The sequence below is a fragment of the Equus quagga genome, chromosome 15 (genome assembly GCF_021613505.1).
Source record: "Equus quagga isolate Etosha38 chromosome 15, UCLA_HA_Equagga_1.0, whole genome shotgun sequence".
Taxonomy (NCBI): Eukaryota; Metazoa; Chordata; class Mammalia; order Perissodactyla; family Equidae; genus Equus; species Equus quagga.
The window spans coordinates 28,786,139-28,810,200 of record NC_060281.1 but is presented as its reverse complement, the minus strand read 5'-3'; the positions used below and the strand labels follow the sequence as shown (position 1 = coordinate 28,810,200).

General features: G+C 46.7%; 2 protein-coding genes across 7 annotated transcripts in view; one reads left to right on the top strand and one right to left on the bottom strand.

The window, feature by feature from the left end:
* The window catches only part of TCP11 (t-complex 11), a 132,676-nt gene that overhangs the window by 64,196 nt on the left and 44,418 nt on the right, over window positions 1-24,062 (bottom strand). The window lies entirely within an intron of this gene.
* Window positions 1-24,062, top strand: part of SCUBE3 (signal peptide, CUB domain and EGF like domain containing 3) — a 109,226-nt gene that overhangs the window by 45,651 nt on the left and 39,513 nt on the right. For both annotated transcript variants that reach the window (XM_046641411.1, XM_046641412.1), the window contains exon 3: window positions 2,156-2,367. In XM_046641411.1, coding sequence (XP_046497367.1) covers window positions 2,334-2,367 — 34 coding nt within the window. In that variant the 5' untranslated portion in view covers window positions 2,156-2,333. The remainder of the gene's footprint in view (window positions 1-2,155; window positions 2,368-24,062) is intronic.

Here is a 24,062-nt window from a genome sequence, read left to right as displayed (position 1 = left end):
GTGTCCCCAGATTCATTGCCGAGCTTATCCATTGCCACCTCTCAAGGGAAAAAGGGTCCTAGGAAATGGCTTTTTTTTTCTTTTCCTGAGGAAGATTTGCCCTGAGCTAACATCCGTGCCAATCATCCTCTATTCTTTAGTATGTCGGCCGCCAGCAGAGCATGGCTGCTAAGAGAGCAGTGTAGGTCTGCACCCAGGACTGAACTCAGACCACCAAAGCAGAGCACGCTAGATTCCACCACTAGGCCACCAGGGCTGGCCCAGTTTTTTTGTTTTTTTTTTTTTAAGGAGACAGCAATGGCAATGAAGCCTTGCAGGCCTTTCTTCTCTCCTATGCCCCCTTCTCTTGTCAAATTTTGGCACTTGCCTGAAAGGCATATATACTTTTCCTCATTTCCTTTTTATAATTGAAATATTCTAGACACACTAAAAGGTATGTATCAGTCAGAATAATCTAAATTATGCTACAGTAACAAACAACCTGATATCTCAGTGGCTTAGCGCACTTCTGCTTCTGCTACTTGCTGCTTCTTGCTTCTGCCATGCGTCCCTCAAGGATGAGCAGGGAGCTCTGCTCGCTGAAATCACTCAGGAACCCAGGCTGACGGAACAGCCACCATCCCAAACACTGTCAGAAGCAGAAGAGAAATCTAGAGGGGTCTCAAAAAGGCAATCTAATGTTCCAGCTCGCAACTCGTTGGCCAGAACTAGTCACAGGGCCCCTCCCACCCACAGGGAACCAGGAAGCGCCATCCTACTACGCACTTAGAAGGGGAATGAGCCACAAATGTCCGGTGAACAACGGCAATCATGGCCACGGAATGAAGAATTACATCACAAACGCCACGTACCCTCCCCCACCACCTAACCTAGGAAATATCACTTTGTCAATACTGGTGAAACCCTCTCTGTACCTGACGCAAATACATCTCTCTGCTCGTCTACCATTCTCCGAGGTGACCGGTCTCCTGAATTTGATGTTTATCATTCTCTATATTTTACTATATGTTGTTTATATCATATCTATATATATTGATATAAACAATATGTAGTAAAATACATATGCATATAGTAAAATATATACACATATAGTAAAATATATTCATATTATATATACCCTTTGCAGAGGTGTAAGTTGGGCCCTGAGTTTCCGCTGAGCCTGTCCTGGGGCCTAATATATACAATTAACAATATACAGTATTGTTTTGCATTCATTTAAAGACTACATAAGTGGTATTATACTGTATATATCCATCTGCAACTTTCTTTTCTTTTTTTGCAGAGAAAGATTCACCCTGAGCTAACATCTGTTGCTAATCTTTGTCCTTTTTTTTTCTTTTCCTCCCCAAAGCCCCAGTGCATGGTTGTATATTGCAGTTGTAAGTCCTTCCAGTTCTTCTATGTGAGCTGCCACCACAGCATGGCAAATGACAGACTGGTGGTGTAGTTCTGTGACCAGGAAATGAACCTGGGCCACCAAAGTGGTGAGAGTGCTGAACTTTAACCACTGGGCCATCAGGGCTGGCTCTGCAACTTTATTTTTTGATGTACTTTATGTTTCTGAGAGTCATCCATGTCAATGAGTGAAACTGTGATTGATTCTGTCCTGTATATAGCCCATTGTGTGACTCCCACAATCTCCATTGTGGATGGATGTACAGGTCACTTCTAGCTTTTTGCAATTACGTGTAACAATGCAGTGAACATTCTTGTGCACATGCAAGAGACGTTTTCTTCAGAGTAAAGACTTAGGAGGGCATTGTCCACTTTATGAGATATTGCCAAATAGCTCTCCAAAATGGTTGGACCAAGTCACGCTCCATCAGCTGTATATAAGCCTTTGGGTCTCTGCATCCTCATCAACACCTCGTACTGTCTGATGAGAGCAGAACATCTCCCCCATGGTTTTCATGAAACTGAATTCATTAATTAGTCCATAAGCATTACTGAACACCAACTAGGTGCCAGGCACACAGCTAGGAACTGAGGATAATAAAGAGGGGTAGCATCTGATCCATACCCTCAGTTTGTAGCCTGGCAGGCAAGACAGATGCACTCACTCAGAAATCATTAGAATAGACTGGAAAACATAAAGAGGCAAATGAAAATCGCCCCATCCTGCTACTCACAAGCAGCAACTGTCTTCTTTTTTAAGGACATGCTCACAAGCTCAGGATAAGACAAAGAAGCCAGGTTCTTGGGCAGAAGGACAAGGCCGAGCATCTAAGGGGCCCAGACACCTTGAGCCGTAACTCATGGAAGATGGTTAGAACCTTAGCCCAGGGACAGTAGCCCATCAAGCGGGACCACTGCCTCGTGGCTTCTGGAACAGCATGCCTGGGAAGCTCAGAGCAACACCATGGTCTGGTGAGTCAACCTTGGGTATTAGTGCCCCTGCATTCAAGGGTTCGGGGAGGGGACTTCAACTCTCAAGGTGAGTGATTGGCAAGACTGGGCAGGGAGCTGGTATATGAGGGATCTGTAATCATAGCAGTACTAGTGATGGTAATGGTCCTGCAAGCTAGGCTGTGTGAGGAATCAAGTGTGTCTCCTTGATTTGGGCTTGAGTCACTGAGTAAGAGGATCAGGGTGAGAGAAGGCAGTTTTATTTCAGCCATGTCTTTTGAGGAGCCATGTCAAGCCAGTGGATGGGTATACAAGCTAAGACAACTTTTGGCCATAGCTCTAGGTACAGCTTAACTCAGTAACTCAATCCACAAATGCGTGTGAAACCAGGTATGAGCAGAATGTGACTCCAGACTCTGTAAGGGATATAAAAACATTTTTTAAAAGCCACATTCATCAAAGTATAATTCACATACAATAAAATGCAACCATTTTAAGTATATAGCTTGATGAGTTTCAATAAACACATACATTTGTGTAAGCATGATCAAGATACAGAACGTTGATATGAATACTTTAAGATCCCTATCATTTTCCTCAAGGAGTTCTTCATTTGCTCCAAGATACAGATACTTAAGAACGATAGTGAACTATACAAGGCAGCAAAGCGTAAGTTCCAATAATTGGCAAAGATTGTAGGGGCTGGAGGCTGGAGGGGGCAACCCCTTTGGAAGTGCCTGGTCCTCATGCAAATAGGGAGGCTCTCCCCATCTGGGGCTGGAAGCTCTCCATCATCCACAGAGGGTCAGGGGAAAGGTAGGCTGGCCACCACAAGACTTGCTTGTCCCAAAATATCTCACCGGCCTGAAATGCCACCATGAGTCACCCCTTTGGTTTAGAACATTTGGTATTCCTTTTGGAATACCTATATTAAAATGCACATAAATTATCTAAGAGACAGCCTTTGAGGTGTGTGGAAAGCCAGTCCTCCACTAACATGGAGAATTGGTTGTCAGATTTGCCGGCTGCCACCTCAGGCGAGAGGAGGTCTGCTCCAAGACAAACCGGGAAACAGACAAAGCAGTTGCTCCATGTCCTCTCCTCTCCTTTTTTTTTTTTTTAATCTGCTGAGGGAGTGGGTTCCTTCCTTTAGGGCATCTCAAATTACCACACGGAGGCAAGCCCCATCTGAAAGGTTATAACATCTGTTTTGATCCAGAAAGAGGGGAAATTTGTGAATGTGTTCAGCAGGGGTTTGGGGGGAGGCTCAGCACGGGGATGTGGGGGAACACTCCAAGTCCCTGATCATCGGGGCATTAAGGCACTGGAGCTTAGGATAATAGGTGTTTCCCCCTGGAAACAAAAGACCGTAGGGGTAGGGAATTGCTGCCTTCAAATATCTGAAGGACAGCTATGAGGCAAGAGGACTGGAATAGTTTTATGTGGTCTAGCTGGGACTAGGGTGGGGACAGCCAGAAGGTGGTAGATATTAGCTCAATATGAGAAAGAACTTTCTTATGGTCAGACTTATCAGGAGAGGGAATGGGTTGCTCCTCGAAGTGGTGAGATCTCCGTCACTAGAGATGTGTAAGCTGAAGCCAGACACCTTTCGGCAGGAATTCAAGCTCTGAGTGGGTCATTGGATTAGGTCTCTTCCATCACTGTGATTCTCTGATTTGGCCCATGGACAGCCCTTGAGAATCCACAGACAAACAAATATTAATTGAGCAATTACTTTGGACAAGGCATGATGGAGGAGGAACCAAAGAACAAAAGCCGTGGCCTCTGTCCTCCATGTCGCTCGATGGTAGAGAGGCGAGGTGTGTTTGGAATCACCAAAGGGATAGAACACACACTTTTGGTGTTTAGAAGCAGAAGATTCTGCCAAGGGCTAGAGTAGTCCAGGGGGCACCAAGGAGGAGGTGAGATGGCAACAGGCCCTGAGAGATACTTCAAAATTCAGACAAGTAGAAAGAAAGGGAAGGGTGTTCCCAGGGAGAGGAATGGTTCGGCCAATGGCCAGGAGGTAGGAAATTACAAAGTGCCAAGCTGGCTGGAGGAAGGTAATGTGAAGGAATAAAAAGAGATGCTGGAGCTGGAGCTGAGGATGCTGAGAGGAGAAGATGGAGAGGAAACAGGCCCGGGAAGGATCGGGAGAGGCACAGGTCCCACAGAGAAGAGGCATGTGGCCTGGGTCCAAGGTGCCCATTTGGGGCACAGAGGATGTTGTAGGGGCTAGATCTCTCCCCCACTTCCAATTGTGCCACAGACCACCAGGCATAATGCCCTAAGAATGCCTCTCACCCCCTTCCCTCAGCCCCACCATGGCCTCCGTCCCCCTCCGGGCAGTGAGCGCTGGAGAAAGACGGGAAAACCCACAAAAATCTTCCAAATAAGACAAATATGTGGTGCAGACAAAAGCCGTGCTGGGTGGGATGAGGTTTCAGTTGCTCCTCAATGGGACAGACCCGTCATAAGTGGCTTGTAGCCGCAGAAAAATGCGTCATCTCCTGCTCTCAGCGGGGCTCATTGTCTCAGCCACCCCCCAAAAGAGTCCATGCTGGGGGCTCCCACAGTGAGGGAACTGGGGGTCAGTCACTGGCCTCCGGGTCACCTACACGGTCCTGCCCACTCCCCAGCAGGGGGCTCCAGGGCTTCTCAGGGAACAGGGGAATGGTGGGGTAGAATGTCAGTGGGGTCGTTCTAAGCTGTCCCCTGGCTGCGGTTCCTGGTCTTCCTGGTGTGTGTGTGTCCAAGGCACCCCTGGGGTGGGTGGGAGGGCAGCCTCTGCAGTTCCTCAGGACCCCACCAGAGCATGAGGGGTGGGGGTCAAATGGTACTCCAAATGGAAAAGTCAGCTGGCATCGTAAGTGCCTCAGGGGGACAGTGGTGCAGACCGGAGATGGGAGGAGGTGGTGGGGAGAGGCTCTCCCCAGATCTCTGTCCCCTAATCCCCTCCCCACCCCCAACCCCCTCAGGCTCCCAGGCCCCTGGGGTTCCTGGTCCGTTTCTGCTCCAGTTCCATGGCTGTTAATGGCCATTGTTCCATGTAGAAAGACAAAAATGTTTTCAGTTTAGAGGCATTGTTTTGGACTTTCTCTGTGGGCCAAGGGCTGGGGATGGGAGGCCTCCACTTGGCAGGATGGCCCCAGGCAAGGAGGAATGGCGCTTGATGTAGGAGGGGCAGCCTGGTGAGGGCATAAGTGGACACTGTCTGTCTGTCTGTGCTGGATGTGCACAGCATAAGCCCTGGGAGGGGCCAGCCTTGCCAAGAGGGCAGTACCCTTGATGCAGCTTTGGTGCCATCCTGCCTTCTGACCCCTCCTGGCCCCCAGCCCCACCCTAGCTTCTTTAGCCCCTGCTTACTTTTCTATGTAGGCTCCCCTTCTTTGGATGAGTGAGCAGCTCTCTCTCTGGGCCTCAAGTTCTCATCTGTAATATGAGAGCGTTCCAAGTGTCTTTCTCCTTCTAAGCCTCAGCATCAACAAGTCAGTCACACCAAGAGTCCTTTCTTCACTCCAAGACTCCAGTGGTCAGAGATGGCCTAGAATTTGGCTGAGTTGATGGCCACTTGGACAGTGGGCTTTGAGAAGGAAAGTTTCTGCCCCTGGCACCTTAAATATTTCTTTAACTTTACTTTGTAGTCTGGAATTCCACCAGTAGAGAGTCACTCCTTTGGGGTCTATTTCAAAAGCCATTTGCAATAAAATGAAAAGGATAACTGGTAACACCTTTTAACACTGACCAAGAATAATTCTTTGCTTATATATTTCTTTTCACAACGTTGAAATCGTTTGCAGATATACAATCTCATTTGAGACTGTAACGGCCCAGGAATTAGTTGACCATTGGTAGGTTAATAAGAATCTGGACACAGGTGATCTCCTCCCAGGAATTACCTGTATTTTAACAGAGGAATGTCCTGAGGGTAATAATCACAAAGGAATGCCTCTCTGATAGCTGGAATTTCAAACCCTGGGACACCAGGCAGGGGAAGCTGTCTAGTGTGTCTGGGAATGAGGATGCCAGCCTTGAGTGACCAGTGGGTGAGTGACCGGTGGGTGAGTGACCGGTGGGTGCATGCCCACTCAGCCTGGAGGTGGGCTGGGCCTGCTCGGCAGCTGCTCCTGCCCACTGTTGTCAAATCAAGTGACCAGCCCTCAAGGTTCACTGGACCCCCTCTGGGGGCAGATCTATTAGGGCAGGTGTCTGGGTTCACAGGAAACACCTGAGAACAGTAATGACTTGAAAAACAGAGTGAAAGAGAGTGTAAGTGCAGAGGGTGGACAGGGGGAAGAAGTCAGGAAGGGCTGGGGCTGGATGAGAGCTAGTGTGGAGTCTGGAAGGCTACAGAAGGGAACTGCAGGACAAAGTCGGTGGGGCAGTGGGTGGGCTTCTCCGTGAAGGGCTAGCTGGGCACAAAAGCTCATTTGAAACTGGCTAGTAGTAATTGGAGACCATCCCTGGAACAGATTTGGTGTTCACAATTTAAAAAAAAAAAAATGACGATTTATCAGGACTCCTAGATCCTAGATAGTTTCTGCACATTATCTTGCGTGAGCCTTGAACTACCCTAGAGGCGGATTTGATCATCCCCACTTTTACAGAGAAGCAAGCTGAGGTTCAAAGAGAGCACGGAACCTGCCTGAAGTCATACAGCTAGTAAGTGGCAGAGCTGGAAGTCAGACCCAAGTCAACCCAGGTGCCAAAACCTGCCTTCTGACCACTTCTGCAAGGGTGACAGCCATCTGCTAACACCGCCTTCTCTTCCTCAAGGATATTCTTGAGACACAAAGAGCATCCTTGCTATTTCCTGCAAAGGCCATCCTTGACCATTTATTTTTTATGCAACTACTAGTGATAGGGGTTCCTCTCTAGCCCTGGCGTGATGATGACAAGAGGGAGAAAGTGTTCCTACACTCTAGGGTTTAGCAAACTTTTTCTGTAAAGGTCCATATAGTGAATATTTTAGGCTTTGCAGGCCATATGACCTCTGTTGTGACTCCCCAACTCTGGGGAAAGAAGCCATAAACATTATGTAAATGAATAGGCATGGCTGTGTTCCAATAAAACTTTATTTACAGTATATGTAATTCATACATTTACCCACTCATTCATCTATTCATCTGATCGTTTATTCATTCAAAACACTTTGCTGAGTACCTTCCACGTATTAGGCACTGTTCTAGGTGATGGGACTGCTGTAAACAAGATAACCGCCTGCCCTCTTTGAGCTCACATTCTTTATTTGTACCCTCCTCGGTGACTGACTCAGTATGTTAGTGTAGAAGCTCTACCGATCACACAGGGCGGAGATTAGGCATTATTTGGTGTGTTTTCAACAGAGGGAAAAGGCAAGTCATATCTGAGGATGAAAGGCAGCACAGGACAGTAGTTAGGTCCAGTCATGTGTCACTTAACAATGGGGATATTGTTCTGAGAAATGAATCATTAGGTGGTTTCATCATTGTGTGAATATCATAGAGTGTACTTACACACCTAGATGCTATAGGCTATATGGCACTAATCTTATGGGACCACTGTTGTATATGCGATCCATCATTGACCGAAACATCGTTGTGGGACATGTGACTGTATAGATTCCAGAGCCTAACTGCTTCTGCCACATACATAACACAAGTGACTTCACCTCTCTGTGCCTCAGTTTCTTCACCTATACAATGTGGATGATAATAGCAGTACCTAACTCCTAAGACTGTCTTGAGAGTCAACCGAGTAAAAATTTATAAAACACATACAAGAATGCTTGACTCATAGGAGGCACATTATAAGCTTCTGTTAAATAAAGGAGATGTCCAAGAGAAAGAAAAAACAAGAATTAGGAATTAGATCACAAGACAGTGACTACTAGATCCAATTTTACCCTCACGCTACATTGGAAAAATATATTAATCTTCCTTTGCTCCTATTTCCTCATTTTAAAGACAAATATAATAACATAAACTCCCACTGTCTCTTTCACTCAGGTTCAGTGAATCTGAATGACTTCCTGATCCCAGAAGGAGAAAACCCTTTATTTATAAAAACAGGGGCCGAGCCAGATATGGCCCTTGAGCCGTTGTTTACTGGAGTGCACGGTCAGGTTGAGGAGGTGAGCTTTCCACTGGTAGACCAATTAAGGAAAAGGGCATTAATTAAGTAACAGGCTGAGTGTCATGGACCAAGGAGCATCCATTAGGCAATGAGTAGACCAAGAGTTTGTGGCATGTGCATGTTGGAGAAGAGTGGCAGAGGAGAGAGGAAAGGCAGACTGGGGTCATATTCTGGAGGGCATTGAACACCAGGCTGAGTTTATTTAGACTTTACTCTCAGAAGCAGAGGTTCACAATAAAGTTCCCTGCTTTGGGACACCATGACAGGTAACATTCATATGTGAGACTTAATCCATAAGTATACACCAGAATGGGCTGTCACAGAGATAAGCCAGGTTTTGAGTTCCAAGGAATTCCCTGTGAAAGAGTTTACCATTCCAAGTAGATATAGAGTCCCACGCCACCCCACTCCACCATTTTAGTGTTAGTTGCTTATTTTCATGTATTGTGGGCAGAGAAAATGGCTAGTATGTTTTTTTTACAATTTGTTGACTTTTTTTATGTGTGTGAATACTAAAAATGTATTTGGAAAAAAAATGTAGGGGCCGGCCCCGTGGCTAAGTGGTTAAGTTTGCACGCTCTGCTTCTGTGGCCCAGGGCTTCATGGCTTTGGATCCTGGGTGCGGATGTGGCACCGCTCGTCAGGCCATGCTGAGGCAGAGTCCCACATAGCACAACCAGAGGCACTCACAACTAGAATAGACAACTAGGTACTGGGGGAGCTTTGGGAGAAGAAGAAGAAGAAGAAGAAGAGAAAAAGATTGGCAAAAGTTGTTAGCTCAGGTGCCAATCTTTAAAAAAAAAAGAAAAAAATGTGTTCTCAGTCTGTAGGATATAACATATATTTGTAAAGCTTGTTAATTGTGTCACTCAAATCTTCTATTCTTCTCATTATGACTTTTGTCTACTTGACCTGCAGATTTCTGAGCCTTCATCCACAGCCATAGATTTGTTCATTTCTTCTTGGTTTCTATCAGCGTTTGCTTTATATATTTTGAAACTGGGTTGTTAATAATCATAGAAATTATATACTTTCATAAAATTATAACTTTTATCAGTATATCTCCTTTGTTTCTTCTAGTGCTTTTTGCCAGGAATTCCATATTGTCTCATGCTAATATACTTGCTCTATTTTTATCATTTGCTTAGTATATTTACCCCATCTGTTCACATTCAAAATGTTTTGTCATTTCGTTTCAAGTACATCTGTGTAAACAGCAGATAGCAGAATTTTGCCCTTTAATAGAGGAATTTTATCTTTTTTCATGTATTATTAGTGATGTTTTTAGACCCCCTATCATTTTATTTTATGCTTCCTCTTTACCCTGTTTTCTTCTTATCTACTTTTTTCTTATTTCCTGCTTTTCATTAGATTCAGTTTTCTTTGCCCCTCTTCCCCTTTTTAATTCACTCTCTTGATTTGGAATTTGATTTTCCAATTCCCCATCTTCTGTTGGTTACTCTTAAGTTTGGGCCCTATATTCTTTTTTTTTTCCTGCTTTATCTCCCCAACCCCCCCCCCCCGTACACAGTTGTATATCTTAGTTGCAGGTCCTTCTAGTTGTGGGATGTGGGACGCCGCCTCAATGTGGCCTGATGAGCAGTACCATGTCTGCGCCCAGGATCCGAACACTGGGCCGCCGCAGCGGAACGCGCGAACTTAAGCACTCGGCCACGGATCTGGCCCCAAGCCCTATATTCCTTAACTTATGATTTTCTATCAATGTCTAGAGCTAATCAGGAACCTTTTCTCCATTAACACACTTTAACATTCCTCTTCCTCCTCCATTTGCCACTCCCAAGTTGAGATCTTCTGGGTAGTTTATAGTTCCAAATTGTTGTTTTTAAAATGTTTACTTTACGTCTCAATAATTACTTAAACTTCACTAAAAGTTTTACTAGTTTCTTTGTTCACCACAGTTTCAGCATCCCACTTCTTCCTCTTTCTTGAATTCACTGTGTTTTTTATTGAAGCATTTCTCCTGGGAATTCTTTGAAGAATATGAGGGTGGCAAACTTTCTCCTTATAAAACAAAAAAAAGACTTAAGTTTTTCCTCCTACTTGAACTCTTCATTTCCCTGGGGAACTTTGGAGACAGTGTTCCATTGTTTTTTAACATCCAATCTGATGCCAATTTAATATAATTTTATTGATGACCTGCTTTTTCTCACTGGAAGCTTCTAGGGTTTTTTTTTAACTTTGTTGTTCTGAAATTTCACTATAATGTGTCTAGGTGTGAGTCTTTTTTTCTGGGGAACACTCCACCTAATGATTAATTTCTTTCTCCAACGACTGGGAAATTTTCTTTTCTTAGTTCTTTAATTATTTCCTCTTGTCTATTCTCTGAAATTGTCTTTCTGTAATGCCTATTAGACAGATGTCTCTTAATTTTTTCTCTCAGACTTTCCATCTTCTTATCCTTTTCACTGTGTTTAAGCAGACTTCTTCACATCAGTCTTCCTGATAACCAGACCATTAAATCCATCTCAGACCATCTACTGAGTTTCAAATTCCGATTAGCAATTTTTAAAATGGGCTTATTATTATTTTTTAAATAGACTTATTATCATTTTACATCTCTTGAAGATAAATATTATTCTTCAACTAAACTGATTTTTGTTGTTGTTGGTTCTATTATCTCAATTTCTTTGGGTGTTAACTCTTCTATATGTTAAGTGTAGAGCTATGCTATCCAATACAGTAGCCACTTGCTATTTAAATTTAAATTAATTAAAATAAAATTTTAAAAATTCAGCTCCTCAGTTGCACAGCCATATTTCAAGGGCTTAATAGCTACATGCGGTGTGTGGCTACATACTGCAGAGCTTGAATGTGGAAGACCTCCATCATCACAGAAGGTTCTGTTGGATAATACTGGCTTAGAGTTTCTCTGTACCAAAGTTTTATTTTTCTTTGAATCTTTAGTGATTCTTGATGTTCTGCTCATCTTTGTGTTTGAGAAGACCTATCTGCCAGCTTTGTGTTCACTCTAGCCTGTAACTGCTTACTGAGGGTGAGAGGGAGATGACTGGCCTGCTGGCAGCTTTTGTCCTGGATGGGGGCTCCCTATTTCTCGCTCAGAGTGTCAGTAGCTACTTGGAGCATTGCTCTGCTGCTCTAGCCCAAGCACCTTGGGGCAAATCCACTACTGCCAACCACTGAACACAAGTTCAGGAACCAGCAAGGAACACCCCTGGGACCTCCTCTGCTTATTTTGAGTCTGTTGTCTCAGGCTTGGAGCCCCCCAAACCCCTCTACCCTCCACAGCAGTCTTCTTCATATGTTTTAGCTGTGGTTTCCTCCAGTTTAATTTCTTTATAGCTCTCATGCTATTTGTTCTTTATCTTTCTGGGATCTTTTTGATATGCTGATGGTTCTCTCTTGTTTTCTCACACTGTAATATAGTTATTATTATTTTTTCTAAAGTTTTTCTGTCATTTTGTACATTGGGGCAGGAGAGAGGGTCTTCGGCCAGCTTGACTCAAACTTCAATAAAACCTTTGAATAAGTATCACTCTGCTCCTTGTAGACACATTTCATAACTAACATTTCACTAAACCTGGTGATTCCCACATTCAGACAGGTGCTGGCTGGCTGCATTGGAATCATCTGAGAATCCATGGGCCCTACTCCTAGGGGCTTTGAATGCACAGCTTAGTTTGGGAATCTTTGGCCTACCTAGTGGGATGGGTGGAAAAGAGATTCAAGTGCTTAAGATAGGCCACCTACTTTGCAGGCTTGTTTGTGGCCCATGCCCAAAGGCCCAGGATCTCTAACAGTTAGGTCACTATTTCCACGAGTGAATGAGACACTGGGTGGGTGTGGTGATGGGGAGCCTGAGGGACATCTTTCTCCTTGAACTGAAGGAGAGTGAGATGTTGCAAAACCCATTGGGGATAACTCGAGGACAAGACAGATATAATAAGTACAACTGAATGGAATTGAAATGAATGATTGCTGTAGGCGTCTCTCCCTCCCACAGCGATATCAACTCTGCAAACCCCAAAGATCAAAACGGGGCCAGAAAATTCCCCCATCTAGAGATTTTTTTAAAAACTTTAATTGCTATCCTACTGAGGGGCCCAACTCCAGCTTTGAGGAGATATATTTACTGGTTAGATTTGCAGTAATGATTATTATTGTTACTGTTAAGAAGAATACATTCATTGTCTCCAGTGAGCTCACAATGCTGCACAAACATGACCTCATTTCTCCTCTGAAAGGGGCAGGTATTGTTAACTCTGTTTTCTAAAAGAAGGACATGGAGGTCCATTGCAGTCCAACGCCTTGAGCAGGGCCACACATCAAGAGAGGGAAGGGAGATGGAACCAGGCCACAGGCCTCTTCCTTTTGGGTCCCAGAGCTCTCTGCACTGGTCTAGGCTCACTTGTCTGGTCAGTCCCTTGACTTGCCTTATGGTCACAGAGTTATTCTAGGAGTCTGAGGGGATCAGAGCAGTCAGGGTCACCAACATCAGATACCATGAGAGGAAAAGTCATTACTTTTCAGAGGCTCAGCCAAGTCTAGACTCCAGGCTCAGCAATCAAAACCCTCCCTGGTTTGGCCCCAGTTTCACTAGAGTCCAACCTGGCTGACTTCTCTCCCCACTTCTTCATCAAGTACTTCACCCCTGGGGCTACTCAGATCAAAACTCATGTTCGCACCAGATTTGTCCTCTGCCCCAAGAGAAGTTTCTGCTGTCTGCATGTCCCTGGGGTCAACTACAGTACATTTTCACCACTGTGCTTCTTTGGGCTTTTGCTTCTGCCATCCCCTAAGCCTTGTCCCAGAACACATTTTGCTTTTCCTACCCTCAACCCTTCCTACCCAAGTTTCAAGCCTCAATGTGCCCAAGAAACCTTCTCTTGACTTCCCAGAAGAGTCCCTCTCCCTCTCTGAACTCTTGCCATCCTTATTCATTCATTCCACAGATAATTACTCAGGACCTACTGTGTGTGGCAGACACTATGGGAGATGATGGGGAGTGAACAAGCCAGACAAGGTCCCTGCCCTCATGGAGTTTACATTCTAGTAGCAGAGACAGGAAAAACAAAAGCAAGCAATTCAGTAAGTCAAATATTTCAAATGCGTATGAAAAGGCCTCCAAAACATATGCCAAATCTGCCGATGTCTCTCTGTCTTCCACTCCATCCAAGAAGGAGATGGCTTGTCTAGGTATGTCAGAAAGGTTCATGTGTCTAAAGGGTGAAGGGGGACAAGAGCAGAGCAGCACAAGTGGGGCTGCAGAGGGAGGCAAGGCTAGCCTACACAGGGCCTTGAAGGCTACACCAAGCTGGATTTCATACTCAGAGCAATGGGAAGACATTACAGGATTTTAACCAGAGAGTGACAAGATTTGATTTATACTTTATGACAGAGATTCCCAATAGGATGAGAGGTGGGGGGGAGTTCTTCTCCCCCAGGGTAACTTTGACAACGTCTGGAGACATTTTTTGGTTCTCACAACATGGGGGGGGGGGGGGGGGGGGCGGGTTCTGGCATCTAGTGACTAATAGCCAGGGATGCTGCTAAACATCTTATAATGTGCAAGACAGCCCCTACAACAAAAGTCAATAGTGCTGAGGTTGTGAAACTCTGCTTTAAGATGATGCTGGATGCTGCGTGAAGAATAGACTCAGGCCCAATTCATCTTCCCAAGAAGGTCTTTTGCAATTTATGCCTTCTGGTGACAACGCCATAACCTACAAAAGCAGCCAGGCTGGCTGAGCAGGGGAGGAGCCATTCTGAGGCATCACTGTGCAGAGGCCACCTGCTCTGTAGGAGGATGAGGGGTTCCAGAGACCAGCTCCAAGCATGCCCTCTTCCCCCATAGTCACAGCTGCAACCTTGTCATGACAGCTGCTGCCAAGTCAGTGCTCTCCTCTCTGAATGCCAGGCCTGTACAGGGCTGCAGAGAATCTGGGCACCAAGGGCATGTGATGCCTGGCGCTTACAAGTTTATGAGTATTTACAACTGTATGCAAACCCATCATTTACAGCCTCACCCTGTAAATCAACATAGTGTTAAAGAGCTCTCCTCTTGCCCCTGCCCCCCAACTTGAGGTTGGTTTTAAGATTTAGGAAAGACATGATTGAGCTGCGGTGACAATGGGAGGTCTGCAAAGGAGGAGGAGACCAGAACCTCCTCAGGGATGGCGCTGGCCACGCAGATGGTGCAGGTAGGAGCGTTTGTCTTCTGTGCCCCAGTTATGGACCATTCTTCTTCCAATTCTACAGAGGGCTTTTTAAATCCTTTTGGGGTGGGGGGTGTTTGTGTCACGAAAACTTTGAAGAAAGCTACAGAAAACCTCTCTCTGGAAAAACGAACACCGGAGACAGAAGTTTGTATACAATTTAGGAGATTACCAAATCCCCTTGAAGCCTATCCTTGACCTTATTAACTAATTCACATCAACATGTAAATGACTAACAAGGTTCAGTGTATTTCCATTTTAGTGGGGAATAAAGCCCTTGGCCAAAGGTACTGGCATTCTTACTAGGGGAGCTACTCCATCAGTGAGTTCAGACATAATCTAAAGGGGACAGGAAAGCATCTCCTAGCTTCGGAATTCTTCCCTCATCCCTGCCATACTTACTTATAAAACTGGGTTTAGAGGAGGGGAAGCAACAAAGGGAGGAAAGGCAACAGGGGCTGTTTTTAGGCTAATTTGGAATCAAAAGTCCACCTGAGACTTGACCCAATGAGGCTTGTTGGGAACCCAGTATCAGATATTCCTGGTCAGTCCAGAGCATCTGATCTTGTTAATGGGCCAATAAAAATTAGGGGGACAAAGGCTAAGCCTTGGCAGCTCAAATGAATCGCCTCTGCAAGAGGGAGCAATCTCGTAAAGAGTTGTAACTGAGCAAACAGAGGAATCACTGCATTTCATTAACTTTAATAGGGCTCGTTAAGTTGGCTTCCAAAGGATGTGGGACAGGAGAGAGAAAGCCAGACTCATCATCAGGGCTTGGGAGCAGGCTGGCTCGTGTGGACTTCCCCTGAGGCCCCCAGTGCTGAGCTGGAAGTGGCTTCTTTTGCTACCCCCATGGACTCTCCAGCACAGCACGACATCCTGGCTACGTAGGCAAGGAGCCCAGGGCTCAAGGACTAATTCTTTCCTGCCAGGGTAGGGAATGACAAGGACAAAGAGCTTGGGGCAAATCATTTCTGGGCTTGGGCAGACCACCTGGCCCTAGGCACCCACACAGAGGCCCTTCCCAGAGACATCAAAAGTCCAGTTCCAAAGCCCACAAGCCCCCACTAAAGGATCCCACCAGCCCAGAGCTTGGCCCAGGGACCACTGTCAATGCCAGTCACGCCCCTGACCTGCTCCTTCTTCTCTACCCCAGACGTGTCCACTGCCAGAAAAACAGAAAACAAACAAACAGAGCCAGCAGAAAACACATCACCAAACAAACCCGCCTCACATTGTCCTCTGTGGTCGGCCAGGGCCTGGAGCCAGAAGCCGCTGGCCTGGAGAAGCCCAAACAGCTCCCTGGGTACAGCCCTGGAGCAGAGCCTCCTCCCAGTGCACTGTCTGCCTTGCCTCTCCCCCTGCTGCCTCTCGCACTTTCTCCCTCTCTTCCTTCCCCATCTTTCTTTTCCTTCTATCCATTATTTCCCTACCTTTCCCTTTTTTGTATCCCATTTCCCCCCTTCTCCTCTCTGTTGTCTTCTTGCATCCATGATGAAATAAATTTGCTAAATAGTGAAGAAATCCAGCAGAGTACACAAAGCCCAGAGTGTATAATGCCGATTCATGACATGAACTGGCTATGCTGCTGCCTTGCTTTGAAGTCATCAGGGCTCCCACAGCCTATGCAACAACGTCAACCCCTTAGCGTTAGATGGAAACAGACTCTTCATTGTCTGGCCCATCCCACCTTTTACATCTTCCTCCAGGCCCCCTTAAACATCTGTCTCTAGTTGATCCACATTGTTAATTCCCTATAGACATTCCTCCCCGCAAGTCCTTGCTTATCTCATTTCCACCACCCGGAATGCCCCTGCCCTCTTCACCCAACTCCATGTATGAGAATCCTATGTATTTTTTGAGGTCATCTTTAAACCCTCTCCTCCTCTGAGGCATCCCCAAGCTTCCAGCTGGAATTAATCTGTCTCCTTTATGCACTGATTAGAATTTTATGTTGGCACCTTTATATTCCGGCATTTACCATGTTCTGCCTTATATTCTAATTATTTAAGTGCAAATTTCGCTCTCCTATCTGATTATGAACTTGGAAGGAGGAATCATGTCATCTTTGAATCTCCATATCCTTTAAGTTCCTGGCACATAGTAAGTGCACAATGAATGTCAAACATTAAAAATTGAATCTATGGTCATAAAGAAACACACACACATCTTAACTTCATCGGTGTGGGTGTTTGTCATTTATAATAGTTTCACTTGCAAATGTGTTTGAGGCACTGTGTTCCTTAAGTAGGCTCCCCCAGGCCTGATTTCAGAAGTTCACAAAGGGCTGGAGGATGGTATGTTGGACAGCGGCACCTACTGGTGAAGGGAAGCATTACAGCTTGGGTCTGCCAAAGAGAAGCAACGGAATTTCTCAATCCCCAGCAGGACTGGACCAAGGCCTGAGGGGCCAGTGAGGGCAGAAGAGGAGCAGAATGAGTTTCTCTCTCTCCTCAGTAGCCCCTAGGCTGATCAAGGGTAGCAGCATCCCTGAGTCAGAGTCAGGGCTTGTCCTCCTCCAGTGTGCTGCAGCCTCTCACAGATTGATTTTTGTAGGACCAGAATGGGACACCAAGGAAACCCAGCCTGGCTGTGATGCCCCTTAGCTTTGCCAAACCAGCTCTGTATGATGCCTAAAACAGCTTTCCACCTAAGACAGAGGAGAAGAGGTGGCATGAAGAAGGGAGAGCCTCTTGCCAAACAAGCGAGGCAAACTTTTGTAAGGATATCAACACTTAGCATAAGCACGCAGCTGGCAAACATTCTGAGCCCTTCCTTGCTGGAGGCTTTCTCTTCTAAAAGGACTCTCATGGGAGAGCCTCTGAGCCCTTTGGGAATTCATAGGGAGCCCTTCTTGGAAAATATAATAGAAGCTATTGGGGAACTGAGTTTTGTTTTACAGCAATTCACTTTATGAATTGGTTCATGAATACTCTGAACTGTGCCCCAATACCTCCACCCATCCTTTCTCTAACCCAGGATACCCATAGGAATTATACTGTTGGATGGAGAGGTCCTCCTGTCTCTCCCTCTCTTCCTCTGGGAAAGGAACCCAGTGGGAATCTGGGGGAGGAGAGCCACAAGGAAATGGCAGAAGGAGCAAAGTTGAATAGCTCTCAGCAAAGTTAGGAAGTTCATTAGTGTCCCTAGAGCCCTCCCTCTGCCACACCTTGATTAAGCCTTCAACTGATAACTAAAGCTTTAACAGGCAAAGGCCTAATCCTGTCACCCTCTCTCACAGGGATAGTTGTGTTTCAGACCTGAGGAAGACAAGGTTTAGCTCGAAGGAATGATCCTCTAATGATGGGATTTTAAGTATTGATAGGAAAGATCTTCAATGAAGGAGTGGAGATGGTGAGGGTTCTGCCTCCCGAGTCCGCTTCCCCAAGGTTCAGATCGTAGCTGCCTGTGGACCCCACCCCATCCACTTTGGCCCCACGCCTCTGGTCACTGCTTCTCTCCCTGGTCTCCTGCCTCTGGCTGCTTCAATCAGGCTGCCATGGGCAGTTCTCCAAACCTTTGGGGAGATCCTGAGCTCTGGCTTAGAAGGTTCCAGCTCTGCATCTTTCTCTTCTGGAATCTGAGAGTCTCTGGCCAACGTCCCCTTGTAGCCCCCCTGCATCTCTGTGGTTTTTCTTCAGTTTGGTGTCCACACTGCTCCTCCATTTAACGCCCTCTGCTGCCACCAGTCTTTCAGGCAACCTGAAGTATTCTCAGGCTGGTGGGGGGCAGCGAGACAGGCCAGGGGATGCTCTTCCTCTCTTTGGGATTCCCATGAGCTCACCATTCCTTCATTCATTCAACAAACATTCATTGAGCACATCTATGTGCCAGGCATATGCTTGGGGCTGGGGATACAGTGGTGACCAATACGGGTCTTGCCTTCAAAGGTCTGACAGACTAGTGAAGGGAAACAGACTGTTACAGCACAGCATGGCCAGGGCCATCAGGACCACCAAACTGCAAGCAGTAAAAAGACTTCATAAATGAGATACATTTAAGCTGGATCTTGAGGGGTGGTGGTGGTTTTCCAGCTGGCAAGAACATGGTATGTGCCAGGCATGGTGTGGCTTGGGTGTAGTGATGATGAGATTAGAAGAGAAACATGAAATGTCGTTGGAGAGAACAGCTCAGGACTGGCACAGAGGGCCAGATATGCCATGGTAAGGAGTTGGAACTCATCCCGGTCAGGCAATGGTCCACAGGAGACACAATGAGCGTCTGCGCTGAGACAGCAGCAACAGAGGTAGAGAGGAGAAATGAATTTGAAGGAGATTTCAAAAGTTTCACCCTCAGGATCTGGTGGTTTGTTAGATGGGGGAGGAGGAAAGAGTCCTTACAGACTCTGAGAAATCCAGCCAGGGCCGCTGAGTGGGTTATGGGGTCATTAACCCCAAGATGGAGATGACAGGAAGAGGACAGGTCTGGGGAGAGTGTTGAGAAGAACAATGAGTTTGGTGGAGGGTTGGTTGAGCTTGAGGTTTTAAAAATACCACAGAGATACCTATAAGCAGGCAGAAATATAGGACTAGATAGAAAAGAGAGAAGAGAGCTAGAGGTTTGTTGTTAGTGCCGTCGAGTTGATCCGACTCCTAGCGACCTTGGGTACAGTAAAGGGGAACCCTGCCTGGTCTTTTTGTGCCATCCTCTCCCCTTCTGGCACTATATCAGACAATGTTCCACTGATATTCATAGGGTTTTCATGGCCAATTTTTTCAGAAGTGGGTGGTCAGTTCCTTCTTCCTAGTCTGTCTTAGTCTGGAAGCTCCTCTGAAACCTGTCCGCCATAGGGGACCCTGCTGGTATTTGAAATACTGGTGGCATAGCTTTCAGCATCACAGCAACACACAGCCACCACAGCATGACAACCAGGTGGTGTGGTTCCCTGACCAGGAAATGAACTCTGGCCGTGGCAGTGAGAGCGCTGAACCTTAACCACTAGACCACCAGGGCTGGCTGACTGACTAGAGATGGAGATCTGAAAATCACACATCTAGAATTAGAGCTAGAAGAAAAGTGGGACTAGGGATGTAGATTTGGGAGTCCTCAGCACATTGGTGGAAGTTGGAGCCATAATCCCTCACCACGTGGGGCAAACTGTTCACCTACTTTGAGCTGGACCTTCCATACAACTTATCAGCAGTAACCCGCTGACCTCCCAGGTCAGAACTGTATCCTCCCCATTTTCTAGAGGAGGAAGCTGAAGCTCAGAGAGGTGAAGAAATTTGCTCAAGCTCACTCATTGATGGGGCTGCATTTAAATTTAGAACTGTCTGACCACAAAGCCAGTATTCTTTCCAACACCCTTGCTGTTCCTGGGTGAGAGTCCCTAAGGAGGTCACGTAGTGTAAGAAGTGAGAAGAGCCAAGTTAGAAGCACTTAAGAAGCCAGTGGAGGGAGAGTGGCCAGCAGGAGATCGGGGGACTAAAGGGCTGCAAGAAGGGGAAGGAAAAGGTTCAGAGGCTTCTGATGATGCAGAGAGGTGGGGCTAGATGACTGGCAGGCAGCCCTGGATATGGAGATATGGAAGTCACTGGAGACCTAGTGGAGGGATGTCAGAGGGGGGCTGGGCCAGACGGCACTAGGGTGAGGGGTGAAGGGAAGCAGTGAAGTGGAGACGAGGGCAGGCATACTTCTAGAAGTTCAGAAGCCTGGATGGACAAGAGGCAGCAGGGTCTGGGGAAGTTTGTTGTTTCTGCTGTAGGATGTTGCAGGTAGGATGTTGCAGGTTATACAGTGTTTATAGGAGGAGTAGCTGAGGTGAGAGATTCAGAAAATGAAGGGGATAACTGACAGTGCCAGCTTCCTGTAGGGGTGAGAGGGGATGGGATCCTTGCACGTGTATGTGGGATTGGCCTTGGCCAAAATGAGGGACCCCTCTTCCAGCAGTGGAAGGAGGGGGGCAGGGGATAGGAAGTTCACACCAGATGGCTTCTGGCTTCTCAATGAAATAGGCATTGAAGGTGTTGATTGGAGAATTAAGGTGGCGGAGGTTGGCAGAGGGGAAACCAAAGTTTGGAAGAGCAGCTGTGTGGAGGGGACAGGGCACAAGCTCAGGGCAGTTTGGAGACAGGCCTTGCGATGTGCAGGGGTCTGGAACCACACATCAGTGTTAATGCCAACTGGCAGGTTAGAGATTTTTGTTTCCTTCATGGAAGCAGCCAGGGAGCAGCAGGTGGGGAGGAAGCAGGTGGCAAAGTGATTCAGGAGTGGGAGTGGGCAGAGAGGAAGGGCTGGGAGGACACTGGGATCAGGGGCCAAGGATGAGCCAAGGAGGTCACCCAAGCTGCCAGAGGAGAGGCTGAAACAGGTGTGGGCAGCTTGGACCAAGTTACACGTCTCCCAAGTCCTGGCAGGGCTGCCAGTGGACCTCTCTGTAAAGGCAAGACTAAAGGCCTTGGAGCAAGTTACTCCTAGAATCCTAAGGCTGGAACAGACTTTGAGAGAGCATCACTTCCAATTCTCTGTCTATATGGCCAAATGGCTCCTGAGCCATCCTGGACAGGTGGGAAACAAGGACCCACCAGGATCAACCTGTCCACTGACCCAGCATGACCCCCCCTTGCTTCTATTTCTTTTGTTGTTGTTCTGACTATTCTCTTTTTTCTCTCTCCATCTACCAATTGCTGATTTTTGTTTATATTTCTACCTAGTCCATCTATTTCCTTCTGTGTGAGTGTCATCAAGATTCACCTCAAGTCCCTCCTCATCCATGAAGTCTTCTTGGATGATAGACTTGTATTTCCTCTGACTTTGTATGGCACTTTCTGTCTGGATTGCTTGATGTTGCATTCAAATATCCTGTTTCGCATATACAAATCTCACTTTCCTAGTAAGACTCAGGGCATCTGGGGGATTTGCCTTGTGACACAGAAGGGTCTGGAACCATACACTAGTGTTGATATAGCTCTTCAAGCAGGGATCACATTTTTTATGCCTTTTGTATACCCTAGAGGGCCTAGGACAGTGTTTGTTGGGGGAAGGGTGTGAGATAAGTAGCATATGCCACTTGATGGAAGGATTGGTGACTAATCAAATCATCAGGAAGAGGAAGAGAGGAAACTGGCAGCTCGGAGGGCACTGGCTAAGGAGCACTGATCCAGGAGTCAGAAGTCAGGGGGGGACATGGATTCTGCTTCTAGTTTTGCCTCTTAAATAAGTTGTGTGACCTTGGACAAGTCATGTGACCTCTGACCATCAAAGATGATGGTTAAAGTCTTCTAAAATTCTACTCCTGTATGATCCTCCAGACCAAGGGCACTGCCCTACTACTTCTTGTGTGTGAAGGGGCTAGTCTGTGGCCCTCACCCTACCCCACATGATTAAATTGTGACAGCGACAAGAATGTGTCAGGTCTCTGTGGATTCAGAGGAGGCAGTGTAGGGAATGAAGGAGGTATACAATCAGGCCTGGGCCCAAGTCCTGGCTTTGTCCCTTCTTAGTCATCTGGGTAGGTTGACCCACCTGAGCCTCAGTTTTCCCATCAACAAAATGGGATGACAATTCTTGCCTGATAGGCTTGTGCTGGAGTGCCTGGTACAGTGCCTGGCACACAGAAAGCACTCAGTAAATGGTAGCTATGAGCTTTAATTTGAGTCTCAGAGTGTCTGTGCCTTCTTAAGGCAAGGTAGAACTGCAAGGTGGCAGGGAAAGAGTGATTCCGGATACCTGGCAGGTGAGTTTCCTTCTTGGAACTGCTGCTGACAAGAGCAGTGTGCTGGAATGCATGGCATTTTTGCAACCCTCTCAGTAGGAATGTGTGACAGAGAGGAACCTATTGGGGGTCAGCTGTGCTCACACATAGCGGCATCAAAGTCTGGCCTGGGACGAGGCTGCTTCTTCCCAAGCACTATCATACCTTTACTATCACACACTGTGGCCTCTGTTCCTCCTGAGAAGTAGTAGAAATAACAACAATAGCCACCATCTACTGAATACCTACTATGTGCCAGGGGATTTCTATTCATTATCTCACTTAATTAACACCGTAACCCTATGAGGTAAGTGTTTTTATTCCCTTTGTCAGAAGAGAAACTGAAGCTCACTGAGATTGAGTAACTTACCTGAAGTCACACAGCTAAAAAGTAGGAGAGCTGAGATGTGAACTGCAGGTTTATTTTACTCTAGGGTCCATGTAGTTAGACAGTGATGTATGCCTCACCTTTGAGGTCATATGACCATACCCATTTTATAGATGAGGACGCTGGGGCTCAGAAAAATGAAATAACTCATCAAGAATAGATAGATGGCTGGTAAATAGTAGGGCCTGACATTGACCTTGGGGTAGTCTAGTTTCAACATGTACAAGTTCTCCACTAGACCATACTGTCTGTCAAAGTAGGGTCACTGGACTCGTTTTAAAGATGGGGAAGCTGAGAAGCAGAAAGAAAAAGCAAAGGCTCATGGAAAGAGACTTGGCAGATGAGGGGGAGTCCCTGAGTGTGGTGGAGCCCTGGCAGAGGTGTCCCTAAGCAGCATCAGAACCGATATATATCAGCTATGGCCCCTCCAACCCAGTCCTCTCTCGAGACGTTTGCAGGATAAATTAGAACAAAATGAATGTTAGAAGCATCCCTGAAGGAAAGTGAAGCCCAAAAGCAAACTGCAGCCTGAGAGGTGAGTATAGGAAGCCCAGCGAACCGGGGGACACTTTCCCCCTGCCAGTGAGGGTACGGCATACACTGCTGCTTTTGCAGTACTACTTGCCATCTCGTCATTCCTTCCTTGTCATCTTCCTGAGTCCAGCTGTGAGTCCCTGCAAAGTGGACAGGGCATACGGCAATGTGACCAGCACCCCAATTCACAGTGGCCCAATGATATAAGCCCTGCTTCTGTTCCTTGAAGGGCTGAGGGGTGGCCTGGAACCAGATTTGATGGTGGGGAGCAGGGCATAACTGTCTGTTCTGCCCAGATGTGGAGGAAGCTCATCTGTTCCTAGAAGATCAGAGGAAATGAACAGAGGAAAGGCTGGCAAAGTGAGAAGAAAGAGGAAACTAAAGTAAAAGACAATGAGCCTCCCAGAGACATAGCGGCTATGGTGGGGCAACCCACTCAAGCCTCCCTCCCCCAACACCTGGGCAATGGCCACACCCAGAGGACCAGGAAATCCACTGAACTGGAGAGAAGGTCTGAGATAACCTATTACTCTGCCCCTACAGAATCCTCTATGCCCACCTTGCCTATGATTTAGAGGGTGGGCTGGCGCCCTCCTCCCTAGGGACCCAGAGGAGCTCACACCAGTGTCCAAAGCAAGGCAGACAAAGCAGGGCACAGTGCAATCTCCCTTCACTGCACTGGGGGCTCCTCAGCTCTCTCCCTGTGCCCCCATGTGGATCAGGCACTGTCTGGCAACCTCCAATTCTTTCTCTTTTTTTGAAAACCACTCTCTTGTTTGGGGCAGAGAGGATG